We start from the raw sequence: 14,714 nt of genomic DNA, 5'->3' as shown, positions 1-14,714 counted from the left end.
CATAATATAACATAATATAATAAAATAAATATTTTGCGATTCAAATACGATGCGTGAAAAATTAAAATATTATTCTAATCTGTCTTCATATTTTTCCCTTTTTTCCCATTTATTTATTATTTTTTTAATAATTAAAATAATTAAATAAATATTTTAAATTAATAATTAATAATAATTATTTTAATTAAAATAATTAAATTAATCGTTTGATTTTGAGGCGACGTGAAAATTTTCATGCTGCGGCCGCACAAGGCGCGCGCGCGCACGGCGGCAGAGCCCGAGCAGGCGCGGGCGCACGCCGGCAGTGCCCGCGCGGGGGCGCCCGTCGGCAGTGCCCGAGCGGGCGCAGGCGCGGGCGCCCGACCGCCCTGCCTGTGCCCGCGCAGGCGCGCGCGCGCGGGCGCCCGACCGCCCTGCCTGTGCCCGCGCAGGCGCGCGCGCGCGGGCGCCCGTCCGCCCTGCCTGTGCCCGCGCAGGCGCGCGCGCGCTGTGCCCGTCCGCCCTGCCTGTGCCCGCGCAGGCGCGCGCGCGCGGGCGCCCGTCGGCCCTGCCTGTGCCCGCGCAGGCGCGCGCGCGCGGGCGCCAGTCGGCCCTGCCTGTGCCCGCGCAGGCGCGCGCGCGCGGGCGCCAGTCGGCCATGCCTGTGCCCGCGCAGGCGCGCGCGCGCGGGCGCCAGTCGGCCCTGCCTGTGCCCGCGCAGGCGCGCGCGCGCGGGCGCCAGTCGGCCCTGCCTGTGTCGCGCGCCTGTCGGCCATGCCTGTGCCCGCGCAGGCGCGCGCGCGCGGGCGCCCGTCTGCCGTGCGCGCGCGCGGGCGCCCGTCTGCCGTGCGCGCGCGGCGGCGGCCGGCCGGCGGCGGTTTTTTCCCAAATTTTTTTCAAACTTTTGCAACACATAATATAACTGAATATAATAAAATAAATATTTCGCGATACAAATACGATGCGTAAAAAATTAAAAAATTATTCTAATGTGACTTCATATTTTTCCCTTTTATTTATTATTTTTTTAATAATTAAAATAATTAAATAAATATTTTCATAACTCAAAAATAAATTATTTCGACAAAAATTAATTAGTCATGTGATTTTGCGATGACGTGCAAATTTTCGGCAGCGTCCGCAAAGGCGCGCGCGAGCACGTCGGCAGCGTCCGCAAAGGCGCGCGCGCGCACGCGGGGCTGTTTCCGCACCGGCGCGCTCGCGCCGGCGGGGCTGTTTCCGCAAAGCCGCGCGCGCGCACGCTGGGCTGTTTCCGCACCGGCGCGCTCGCGCAGGCGGGGCTGTTTCCGCACACGCGCCGGCAGCGTCCGCACAGGCGCGCGCGCGCACGTCGGCAGTGGCTTCCTACACGGGCGCCCGTCTGCTGCCGACAGGCCTGCGCGCGCGCACGTCGGCAGTAGTCGGGCAGGCGGCGTCTGCCGCCGTCGGCAGTTTTTTCCCGATGCTTATTCAATCTTCTGGGACGCATAATATAACATAATATTATAAAATAAATATTTCGCGATTCAAATACGATGCGTAAAAATATAATTTTTTATTCTAATCTGTCTTCATATTTTTCCCTTTTTTCCCATTTATTTATTATTTTTTTAATAATTAAAATAATTAAATAAATATTTTAAATTAATAATTAATAATAATTATTTTAATTAAAATAATTAAATTAATCGTGTGATTTTGAGGCGACGTGAAAATTTTTATGCTGCAGCCGCCCAAGGCGCGCGCGCGCACGGCGGCAGTGCCCGAGCAGGCGCGGGCGCACGCCGGCAGTGCCCGCGCTGGCGCGCGCGGGGGCGCCCGTCGGCAGTGCCCGAGCGGGCCCTGGCGCGGGCGCCCGACCGCCCTGTCTGTGCCCGCGCAGGCGCGCGCGCGCGGGCTCCCGACCGCCCTGCCTGTGCCCGCGCAGGCGCGCGCGCGCGGGCGCCCGTCCGCCCTGCCTGTGCCCGCGCGCGCACGTCGGCAGCGTTCGCAAAGGCGCGCGCGCACGCGAATATATGCTCTATATGTTTACTTTTGTAGTAGTTTGTTTTTTTTCTTTATTTTATTTGAATGTATCGTTTGATTTAAAATTATCATATATTTGATTAATATTTAAATTTGAAGCATTGAACTATGCAATAACCTTATCTATAAATTTCAATTTATCAAGCTAAAGTGGAAGGAAAAAGAATATTAGTTGATTGATCAATATGTAGTACTAAATGAATAGTATTACAAGAAAGAAAAACTTAGGATGATTTCAGCACATAAAATAATTTGATGTGAGCAGTGAAATACCAATCTTATATCTTTTTATATTTTGAATTACGAACAAATTATTATTAATTGATGACAAGATAGATTTCGTTACTATTCATTTTATTCACTCATAATAAGATGGAGTCGTTCACATTCATATCTTTAAATTATGTTACGACTTTCTTTTCTATAATAGTTAATGTACGAGGCAAAAAAAAAAAAAAAAAAGTCAAGTACAACACTTATATGAAAACACGAACAGAAAAAAAAAACCCACAATAAAAAAAAAAGAAAAGTGGAATATGATCCTTGAACTTTAGAAAATAAAGGGCAGCACAACCCTTTACGGGGAGGTATTGAGTTTATTTTTCACAAGTTTATGAGGTGACATTTGAGAGATTTGACTCTTTGTTTTTGACTAATCAGTTTGTCATACTTAATATATGTGGCACAATTATTAAAAAATTTATAAAAAAGTAGTCACTTATTATTTCTACCTACATTTTTATTGTTGATATATTTATATTGAAATTCACATGACAGAATAAAAAATAGATGATAATAAGGTTATTATAATACAAAAGTTATTAAAACATACTCTACAATACTTTCCTTAAAAAGAATTTAAAAAGAAAAGAGGAGTAATCTCAGTAAGACAATCTAAAAGCAGTTGACAACATTGTAACAAGAACTTTATCTGCTTCAAACATTCTTGAGACAGCATTTCAGCTCCAAATACAAACACATAAAAATGAAAAGGCAACAAACGCCTTACTCATAGCAGCACAGACAGCCAACCTCTCTCTCTCTCTTCACCTTCCTTGAAAAGTTTCAAGAAACATAGGAGAAGCCACAACCACCCCAGAATCATCACTGACATCAACAACCATTTCATCCCTTGTCTCCTCAATACTCTTTCCAGCAGCCTCAATATCCCTTTTAATCTTCTTACCATCACTCTCATCATCATCCTCTCCAGCGTACTGATTGTCAGCTGAATTAGCTGCAGATGCTGTCCCTTGCAGCTGCAAAGCAGACTCCAAGTGCCATAAAACATCTCCCATTGAAGGCCTGTCCACCCCATACTCAGCCAAGCATTTCTCTGCAGCCTCAACATACTTCGTCAATGATTCTTGAGTTATAGTTCCAGCAATAATTGGATCAATGATCTTCTGTATGCACCCTTTCGCGTTCTGTTGCTTAGCGAACTCAGCCAGGTTCACTTGATCCCTTGGTAGTGCAGGATCAAGAGCCGGCCTAGCGCACAACACCTCAAAAAGCACGACTCCAAACGAGTAAACATCAGACTTCTCTGTCAGCTGCTGCCTCCTGAAGTACTCGGGATCAAGGTATCCGAAGCTGCCCTTAACTGCTGTGCTGACATGAGTCTGGTCGAGAGAGGCTGGTCCAGCCTTGGACAAGCCAAAATCGGATACTTTGGCTACAAAGTTTTCATCAAGAAGTATGTTTGTTGTTTTCACGTCCCGGTGGATTATCCCTTGTGTGGAACCAGTGTGGAGATAGTGCAACCCTCTTGCTGCTCCTATGCAGATTTCAAGCCTCTGCCTCCATGATAGTGGAGGCAGGGTCGAGCCGTATAGATGATCGCGGAGAGGGCCGTAGGCCATGTACTCGTAGACTAGGATCATTTCTGATTGTTCATCACAGTATCCAATGAGTGAAACCAGGTGTCTATGCCTTAGCTTTGACAGCAACTGGATTTCGGTTTGGAACTCATTGATCCCTTGTGATGAGGATGGATTGCCTCGTTTTATGGCCACTTTCGTTCCGTCTTCCAGCTCACCAAGGTACACTTTTCCGAACCCTCCAACCCCAACAACCGCCTTTTCATCAAAGTTCTTGGTTGCATCTCGAAGCTCGTTGAGGGTGAAGTACCTCCCAAGATTGAGCCCTGAATTGACAATGCTTGAAAAAGTAGTGCTCTTGCTCTTGCTTGACAAGAAGCTGCATTGGCTGGAATTGAGAGGGAGAAGCCATGATGAGAAGGTCTTCTGCTTCTCATAACCTTTAGGCCTCTTCTGCCATCTGAGTATCCCTATCAAGAGCAAAAGCAACGCCACTGCCCCCAATGCTAGGCCGATTCCAGCAGCAACTTTCATTGTGACGGTAGGCCCTGATTTTAGGCCCCTGTAAGTCCCATCAGAGGAGAACAATCCATCCAAACTCCCAGCTGAGTTGCTTAGCTTCATCACCTCCAAGCCATTCAGGATAGCATTCGGCAAACTCGACTGAACATTGGAAGTTGGACCGACTTGAATCACAACAGTTCCATTTGAAATAGCTGAGGCATTGAGCACAAAGTCTTTGTAGTAAGGGATGGCTAGGCCTGATGTGAGTGTCGACAGGTCAAGGCTCGATACGCCAGTTATCCCGTTGACATACACATTGAAGTAGAGCTCATTGAGCCCCTTGCTCACAATATCACAGAAGTGGAGCCTAATCAGATATGAAAAAGAAGGATCAACACTCATTTCCCATGTCAGGTTGAAATTTGGGTCAGCGGTTCCAGAGTCTGCCATCTGATCAGCTGTTGCATATACCCAATACGGAGCGATTAAAGGCGTGGCTCCACCTTTCGGGTATTGTATCATGTCGGTCGGGACAGCCACATTTTTAGCCCCTTCAGGGAAGACCATGAATTGGCCATCAGGAAGCCAAGTTCTAGACAATGTATCGTTCTTGGGAGTCACAATTGGCCCTCCGACGTTTAGCCGGTATGAGACTTCCAACGCGTAGTTATTCAACCCGTTGAAGTCGCCAACCGGTGAAACAGCTGAGGCCAAGTCGGATATGAGGTCGTCCGGGGCTGAAACGAGCTCAATTGCGTTGACAAACGCGACAGAGTTCTTCATAGGTGAGAACTTGAGGGTGAGCTTATCAGAAGTGATGTTGATGAGGTACTCCTTGAACACCATTTTAGTGCTGTCTTTGACTGAAAAGCCATGCAAGAGCACGATATCATCTGTGGTGATGGTAAATGTAGCTGAGCTCAGATTGTAGGAGAGGTGAGTGAGAGGATAGAAATGCAAACGAATCCAATGCCGGCCAGGCCTGATGATCGGAAACCTGTACATTGACTCGTGATGAAAGATTCTTGCAGTGAGGTATAAGGGAAGAACTGAAGAGGAAGCAGAAGAAGAAAGAGAGACATTGTTGGGAAAAGAAGTGATGGAAGTTAGAATATCTTCGTCAGTTGATAAGTAAGAAGCAAACTGAGGATCAGACTTGAAAGTCCTGCCGTCATCAACAACAGCATCATTAGGCGACCCGCAGTTGACCAGATAATTATCAGCAGGAGTGAACGAAGACGACGAACCCCCTAACACTACATCAACGAAACATGTCAAAAAAAGAAGGATAAAAACGACCAGCGAAAGTTGACGTTCAATCAGCCGCCTAGTCCTAGTCCCTCCTCCCATTCGGGTGGGGTTCGATGGCTGTCGTTCACGGTGAGGGTAAGGCGGAGGAGGAGGTGGTGGCTGTTGGTGGGGTGGACATAAGGAGAGTATGATGAGAAGAGTAGTATGTGTTTGACAAACATAGAAAGAGTGGTGGTAGTGTTTTTAGGGGAAGAGGAGTGGTTTGAAAGAGAGGAGATAGGCAAAAATGATGGTTGCATGCATGTTGGGGAGAACGTGCAGTGTTGTAATGCAAGAGGAAGAGATGACTTTATATTTTTTGTGTTTGAGAAAGTTAATGTTGTCTGAGAAGGGAATTTGATCAAACCGCGTTGCATACAGCTGGGAATAGCTAAGGGAAGGGAAGGTAGTTTGTGAATTGACGTTGTGGAGGATTTGAACTTAATTAGGATGTCATGATTTGTAGTTGACATGTCTGGATAGGGTGGACCTTTGTTTTTTTTATTTTTTTGGAGGGAATAGAGCCATGTTTAGTGCCGGGGATTGTGTTTTACTTCCTCCTAAAATATAATCATAATATGGGGATTAGGGAAATTGTTATACAAATCAGGTTTGATTAAAAATCTAATTTAACTGTATCTACGGCAAGTGTGGTATTTTTATCATGTAATGATGGTACAGTTGATGTAAAGTAATCGATTACATGATAAGTGTATTACTTCTGCTGTATGATTGGTTTGATTTGATTAAATTTGTGTAAAGATCTGTTTGATCTGCAATATGAATGTTTTATTTTATTTTTATTTATTCATATCAGCAAATTCCATAATTATTGACTAACAAAGGGATCTATTTACTAGACATAAACAAAAATCAAGAGTACTACATGTAATTTTTTGAACAATATAGAATTTTAAGTGTAAATTATATCAAATCTCAAAAAATAATAATATAGTTTATCCTTATTAATAATGTATTTAGGGGCTTTCACATATAGAAGCCCCTGGCTAATTATCTGAAAAAATAATTCCCTTATAATAGTGAGATGTGAATTAGATATTGGTTAATCATTAATTATATAATAAGTATAATAATTAATTTTAATTTAGATGAATTCATAATGGGCATCATTAAAATTGATTTTATAGATAATGAATGGAGTAGATTTATTAGATATATATGCTTTTAGGACAAATGATTGACAACTAACTATCACAAGTACTAAAGAAAAACTTGATATTAAAACATTAGAAAACCAAAAGGTGAGATGAATATAATTGCAGAGACGCCTGTGCTGACATTGTAGGGTTGGTAAGAATGACATGTGTTCTGATATACCATAATTCTTCCAAAAAAAACAAAAACAAAATGTAAATTATTGGTTATATCTACTTGCTAAAAAATTTGGAATAATTATAAATATCTCATTATTATTTAAAAAATTACAAATACACTTTTTATTTTAACATTCATCTAATAATGGGATCATTTTGTTAGTCTTTTTTAAATTTTTATTCAATTTCTGTAATAAACTATCCAAATGCCTTTTGCATTATGAATTATAATTTTATTTAATTTTTATATATTTTAAAATATTTTTTATAGAGTAATAAGCCTTATGAATTATTTATTTTACTCATTATATGATTTTGTTTTATATTTTTTATATGTTTTTTTTTTTCAGAAAGAAAATAATAACAAGGTGTAAAATAATAATTTTTAACTCACCATTTAGGAGCTAAAAATTATTTTCTATTTGAAAAATCTATTTATAATTTTTTAAATAATAAAATATTTATAATTATATCGTACCTGAAAACAACTGCAATTCGCCCAAAAAAAATAATAATAATGACAGAAGAAGTGGGCATATATATATGGCCTTAAGAGATATAATGTCAAACATGCATAAACTATTTTAGTATCTTGAATGCATATCAATATCAGTCATTATTCGATATTATTGGCTGATATGTAAAACATTTATCGATACTTATTATTTTTCGAGTATATATATATATATATGTATGCATATATAGTCTAATGGGAAATATTGCCTTATGATGTCATCGCTGATACCAAAATGTTTTTAAATTTTTAATATATTAAAATCATAAGTGAATAAAATTTTAGTGGATCCATTACAAACCCGATCCATTTTCATCCTTAGAGGCAGAAGCCCATCATCATGTCTTCCTGCTTCTACCTCTCCATGTTTAATTCCATTCAACACCTTGAAGGGCTACAGAGTGCTAGAGCCAGTAAAATTTTCAGAACCAAATACCAGAAATTTGCTATCAGAATACTGAAAGATAACAGCAAATTTCATTCACTGGAGCTGAAATACAACAGGAATTCATTTAACAGTAGCAAGAAAAGAAAAACAAATGTTGTCGTCCATGAATGTCTAAACTAGCAAATGATGCATGTGCTGGAGCTCCAAATTGTTCTTGAATATTTATCGTCTACTGAACATTTTGGAAATCACAACTATACATGTGTGTGCTTACGTTTTGCAGGCCCAAGTATGTCAAAACAGTAGCTGAGTTGCTGCAGAGCTCTAGGCAATCTTTGATCATTTCTTCCAGCAGGACTTTTTGAGGCTTCAGAGTAATGGCTGTCTTACTTTGAGCTCGTAGGGATCCTGAATGAATGAAAAGCTAAAATACTGCTACATCAAACAACCACAAGTAAAAATTACAACTTCTTTTTCCGTTGTCCAGGCTTGACAAAATCAGTAAAACAAGTACGACAGTTTCTTCAGCTTGCCCCTTTCCAAAAGAATCACACACACTGCAAGAAAGAGCAGAATCAATATGATCATGCAAATCTAGATATGGCAGGACTCATCAAGAATCAGGTAATACAGCAACAATTATCACAGAGATTAGTATTAGCTCAACAATTTAAATATCAATTTCTGATGACTTCAGATGATACCACCATAAAACAATGAATGCAATAACACAAGCAAAGGTGCAGGGACCTAAGTTTGTAGACCGTCCATATTTGATTTCTTGACAGACCCACATTTGACTTCCTTTTATATGTACAAATGGAAGAAACTAGATCAGAGAGATGACTTGAATTTAATCTCCTATTCTGAAACCATTCATCACTTGTGACCCTGTTTAGCTTAAAAACATTGAGACATTGCAAGCAAATCAAATTAGGCAGGTGCATTATTCAGCTCAGTTCAGCATTTTAAGGTTTATGAAAGAATTTATATCTGGTTTCCTGGCACTTGTCCAAGTGATTCATTAGAAGTAACTGTAACTGGCTTGAGCATCAGAGGTTAATTTTCAGGACCAATGTCTCTCAAATTCACGTATCCTACAATCTTCATGAGAAGATTGTTTTATAATAAAAATACATAGACCAAAAAGTAAAACTTAAAACAATTATTTAAATTCTGCTTCCAGCAATTGATTGACACACCAAGCAGAAGAATTTCAGAACTGTTAGATCTCCCTACAATTATTCTCAACCCAAAACTGGAGAAAGTTATCATACTTTTGCTTAATTCAGTGGACTTCCGATGTTCCTTTTTTCTTACACCTTTTACTAGTAATTGTATCATTACTTATTATCATTTTTTTCTTCCGCCTGTTCCTAAAATTATCCACTGATATCTAAGTAGACAAATAAAAGGCACATAGAATGAGAAACAAGGAAAGAGAAGTTTGGCTCCAAAACCAATTCACAGTTTCATGCTTTAACACATGAAAATTAGCATTTAGGTAGTCGGATTTCATTGTACTAGATATGATGCACAAAGTATGCCTTTATGTTGCGTGTTTTAGAAGAGCCGCCCCATGTTAGAGATAAATACAGCTACCATGATGAGCATTTGAAACAACATTTATAACACAAAACCGATATACTTTTGGATAAATGAGTTGAACAAGATCAAGCCACAATAACCAATCCGTTATTTTTCTATACTTCTGAAGAGTAAATAACTAATGCCACAAAGTTCAAGTTTACACTAAATTGATAGTAAATTCAACAATAGACTTAACGGCTGCAAACTGAAATCCAATATATAACTAAATTTCCAATTACCTACATAGTATTTGTTGCTCACAGGTATGGTATACTAGCTAGCTCCACTGATGCACCGAATGTCGAATATCGAACTGATCTACATTCACCAAAGGAGTAGCAGTCTCATTCCGTATCCTCTTAATATTTGGGCTCACCAATCCCCGATGCCTGAACCCATACAAGTTCAGTACTTGATTGTCAGCAAAGTTGAAAGCCCTCTCCATACTCTTCAAGCACCTCTCAACCGGGTAATCCCCATAACTCCCACAAGGTTTGCAACCCACAAAATGAGTCACAAACGGCCACCTCTCATCACCCAACCCTGGATGGTACTTCTCAATCATCTCCTCATAACGATCCACCAAACCTTCCCAAAACCCGTGCAAATAAAATGAGTTCTCAACAAAAACCTTGTCCATCCACTGATCCTTCTGCGAAATCAGCAAGTATATCAAGGCAGACTGATCGTCCGCCTCGAATGCCGGCCGACCCTTCAAATTAGCCGTCAAGATCTTCCCAGCCTCCTCACGAACTGGACCCTTGGGCCCCATTGGTGCCCAAACATCCAACAAATCCAATGACCACTGGCAATTTCGGAACAAGAAACTACCTGTGTTCAATGCAATCCATGACTTCTGATCAAACAACAAATCAGGATAACCATGAATAACCATATTATAATCCTTATACTTGGAAACAGGTAGCTCAAAGACCATATCAGTAAACAAAGCATCACTGTCCATCCACCAAATCCATTCCACTTCTGGATGCGACAACATCAACCGACGAATCAAGGGCAGTTTGGCCCAATAACCCGCCATCTCCTTATCCAAATGAGCCATATTATACACAATCTCAATCCCATGAATCCTACAATAGTCAATTTTATTCTTCACAGCCTTCAACAAGTAATGATCCCCAATAGCATTGTCACAGGGGTTCGGTGGAGAACCCGTAACAAGCAAAATCCTAGGTCTTCCATTAACATACTGTGGAAACTGCGGGTTCTTCTGAAGCCATACCTTTCTGTCTTCATCCCAGGTAGTGATTTTAGGACCTAACGAGAAAGTCATATTGGGATTGAAAAACTCCTCGGGCTGGTCATCCGGGTCGTTGGGGTCTTTGTCAGACCGGATCTCGGCAAGGATCCGATTCGTTTCTTCAACAAGATGCTGATTTTCAGCTTCTGCTTCAGAAGAAACCAGATTGCCAAGCCCAATAGTGCCTCGGAGTACAAGAATGGTGACGAAGCCACAGAGAATCGTGATCTTGATATTGTTGAAGGTTTTATGGATCTGCCGCCCCCGAGGCAGAAGAGAGGCGGCCCGGGCTCGTGCTCCGCCGTTCGCGGTGGCTCCAGTCGTCGGAAGCCCGCTGGAGCCTCGCTTCTGAGCTGAAAACGTGCTTTCCGAGCCCATCAGCTAAAACAAAAATCCCAAAAAAAAAAAAAAAGGAAGAAATAGGAACTGTTTGACTATGTGAATCTGAGTTCAGTCTCTGCTTCCTCTCTCTGCAAATATGCCTATACACACACACTCATCAAATTGTGTTTGTATGTGTGCCTGTGTGTGTATATAGATAGATCTCTGTAGTAGAAGCGGAACTAAACAAGAAACAGCAGCAGCAGCAGAGCACCGACTGCGATCCGGGTTTGGTTTTGGGTTGGATTTGTTTAATAATTTCGGTGGGTTTTGACGTGAAAATTGAATAATGTTTTGCTCAATGGGACAATCCCGCTGTCTACGTGCTGGAATTCAGCGCGTTTGCGTCAACCCCTGTTTTCGCGTTTCCATAGATTTTCACCTTTTTTCCTCATTATTTATTTGAGATTTTTAGCTGCCTTTGATTTTATTTTCATTCTTAATTTTTTTTAAAAATATTTACTATGATTAAAAAAATAGAGTAAATTTTAAATACTTACACTTATTTGATATATTGAGAAAAAAATTATTTTTTAATTTTTTACTGAATAACCCTTCTCGTTATTTTGTATTTGAAAATAAACAAATTACCATTATATTAATAGAATTTTAGTATATAAAAAATTTTAAAAATATTTATCGAATAAGAACAAGAATATTTTTATTAATAAAAATAATCATCGTTGACTTCGATGCAGTAATTTTATTATGTTTTCTCTAGCGATTATGTACAGTATTACCAGCGGGAAGAATAAAAAAATTGGAAGAAAATTAACATATATATGGACAATAAAGTAAATAAAATATAAGTTTTTTTTGTCCTTTTAGTCTTAACTTTTATTTCTCCGCTCAATTTTGGACAGAAATAAAATTGAACTCCGGAGCCATTTCATACATCTAATTTTTTTTTCACTCCATCTGTTCCCCTAACAAAATATTAAATTATCTTACTCCTATTTTTTACCCTAACCAAATATACACCGTTAGTATTTTTGTATATTTACATATAATTGCAATTTTTTTCAAGAAACAACTTAATAATATCTATAAAATAATAAAAAATATATTTATCTGATACCATAACACGTAAATTTCGTTTAGGGTTCCCTTTCATTTCCGTCCTAAATTCTTTAGTGCTCCAAACTAATACTGATGAGTACTCAAATATCATATCTGCAAAAGGACCGAAGCACCCCTCATTAAGGGCATTACAGTCATTTCGTGGTCAGGATCCGCGAATATTGTAACAGGCGGATCGCGTGGGACCCGACCCGGATCGCGTACACCGACCGGAAACCCGGACAATCACCACCGTTCGATCAGAACGCGCACCGACGAGATAAGGCCACGTGGCCCAGTACTTACCGTACAACTGTGTATTATAAATAGACCCCGACACGCCATAAATGAGGTAACTGATACGCATTAATTGAGACCGAACTCCTAGATCGAACCTATTTCATTCGACCAACCTAACTTGAGCGTCGGAGGGTCATTGTCGGGGACGTGCCCGACGAGCTCACAGTTCGTGTTTTCATTCTCAGGGAACCCAAAATCTGGTCTTGGACGAATTGGCGCTTCGAGTGGAGATCGAATCACGAGATCGCATATTTCGACCCGGATCAGTTGGCGCCGTCTGTGGGAAACATCTGAGAATTCCTTAGCATAATGGAAGGTTCGTCGAGGAGAAACGCCGGGGAAGAAGAAACACCAAGGAAAGGGGCGGGAGCAACCATCCAACTAACCCCTGATGAGTTACAGAAAATGATAGAGGAAGCTAGCCGGAAAGCAATCGTAGAATATGAAAGAAGAACTGCGACCCCCCTGGTCAAGGAAACAGCGAGGAGGCAGTTGTTCGAGAATGTGGAGCCGCTGCGAGAGTCGAGAATACAGGGCGGACAGGAGCATCGCAGTAAACGACCAGCGTCATCCGACGCTGGCTCTAGCATCCATAGTCGTGCGAAGAGAAGGGAACCGGTAATCTCGAGGGCGGAGGTAGAAAGTGTGGGAAGGTAGATAGAGAACCTCAACAGACAGATAGATGAACTCAAAAAACGAGGAGAAATAGTTGCGCACAACAAAAATTCACCCTTCAGCAACGACATCCTGGTCCAAGTGGTGGAACTAGGCTTCCGAGTACCCGATTTGCCAAGGTATGATGGAACTAAGGACCCCTACGAACATGTAGCGGCCTTCGATATGGTTATGAACTTATACGGGCAGCCAGGCCCGATCATGGCCAAATTGTTTGCGACCACGTTGACTGGAAAAGCATAAGAATGGTTCACCAACTTGCCTCGGGGAAGCATTGATTCACATGAACAAATGATCCAGAAATTCTCTTTCCACTTTGCAAGCCGAAGGAAGCAAAAGAGATCTGCCACCCACTTATTCACCATACGGCAGAGAGAGGACGAGACATTGAAGAGTTTCGTAGGGAGATTCAATAACGAAATGATAGAGATTCAAGATCTGCGCATAGAAATGATGGTCAGTATTTTGATTCATGGTTTGAAAAAAGGTCCGTTCGCATCTGCGCTTGCACGCGACCCGCCAGGAGATGCTGAGCAGCTCATGGCTCTAGCCCAGAAATATATAGATGAGAAGGAGATGAATGCAATGAAGGACTACGAGCGGAAGGAGCGTGAGCAGATGTATAGGAAACCGAACGAGGCAAGAGAGGTCGGGGGAAGTAGGCAGCAAGAAAAGCAAAGGGAGCCCAAATACATTCCCAAATATCACAACTACACCCCACTGCCAATGTCGCGGGAAAAGGCGTTGATGATGGTCGAGAATGCGGATGTTCTCAAATGGCCGAGGCACACTAGATATACACCCTCCAAGAAATTCTGCAACAAATACTGCAGGTTTCACCGGGAGAGAGGGCACAACACGGAAGAGTGCTTCCAATTGAAAGATGAAATCGAAAGGTTAATGAGGCAGGGGTACTTTAGAGACCGAGTCCCCCACAATTGCAGAGCGGGCAGGGAAGAGCCCAGGAGAAGCAGGTCGAGAAGCAGAGACAGGAACCCGGGGCCATCGAAGTCGATACACGCCCAAACCACCGCAAACAACGCGCCAACTAAGGGAGTAATTTATACGATTGCAGGGGGTTCTAGCTCGAATAGCTCGAACAGGGATAGGAAGAGATGCGCTCGAACTTCGAACTCAAGCCGAGGGAAAGAGTTCGTGCTGAAAGTGGAAGAAGAGGAGGCCATTTCCTTTAACAGCTCTGATAAACCCGAGGAGACGGGGGAGATGAACGACCCAATCGTCATCAGGCTCGACATAGCTAATTTCACAGTTCACAAGGTCTTAGTGGACAGCGGGAGTTCCGCAGATATCATCTTCAAAAGTGTGATTGACAAAATGGGCTTAAAAAATCTTCGGTTGGAGCCGGTCAAAACACCGCTAGTCGGTTTTGGCGGAAGTGAAGTGACGTCCTTGGGAATGATCGAGTTGCCAGTATCCATAGGAGACGAACCCAAACGGAGGACCACAATGATAAAATTTTTGGTAGTAGACACACCATTTGCGTACAATGTGATATTGGGCAAGCCAGGATTGAACTCGTTCAGGGCAGTCATCTCCACCTACCACATGAAGGTGAAGTTCCCAACGGATCGCG

General features: G+C 41.8%; 2 protein-coding genes across 3 annotated transcripts; both read right to left on the bottom strand.

Annotated features, from left to right (window-relative positions):
• Positions 1–2,851: 2,851 nt before the first annotated feature.
• Positions 2,852–5,883, bottom strand: LOC105168831 (Protein kinase superfamily protein). The gene has a single exon (XM_011088987.3). It carries the CDS (start codon positions 5,676–5,678, stop codon positions 3,051–3,053), a length of 2,628 nt encoding a protein of 875 aa, XP_011087289.1. The 5' UTR covers positions 5,679–5,883; the 3' UTR covers positions 2,852–3,050.
• A 2,041-nt stretch (positions 5,884–7,924) lies between these two features.
• Positions 7,925–11,361, bottom strand: LOC105168810 (putative xyloglucan 6-xylosyltransferase 5). 2 transcript variants are annotated; one of them, XM_011088966.3, is made up of 2 exons: positions 9,684–11,361; positions 7,925–8,411 (listed from the first exon to the last, which is right to left on the bottom strand). In XM_011088966.3, exon 1 carries the CDS (start codon positions 11,081–11,083, stop codon positions 9,722–9,724), a length of 1,362 nt encoding a protein of 453 aa, XP_011087268.1. In that variant the 5' UTR covers positions 11,084–11,361; the 3' UTR covers positions 7,925–8,411; positions 9,684–9,721. The 2 variants fall into 2 exon arrangements, with proteins under 2 accessions (XP_011087268.1, XP_011087267.1); XM_011088965.3 differs by having other exon boundaries at positions 9,688–11,360.
• Between the last annotated feature and the right edge of the window lie 3,353 nt (positions 11,362–14,714).

This window comes from Sesamum indicum, linkage group LG8 (genome assembly GCF_026168435.1).
Source record: "Sesamum indicum cultivar Baizhima isolate 11 linkage group LG8, ASM2616843v1, whole genome shotgun sequence".
Classification (NCBI taxonomy): Eukaryota; Viridiplantae; Streptophyta; class Magnoliopsida; order Lamiales; family Pedaliaceae; genus Sesamum; species Sesamum indicum.
Note: the sequence above shows the minus strand (reverse complement) of the source record. Positions and strands in the feature narration are given on the sequence as shown.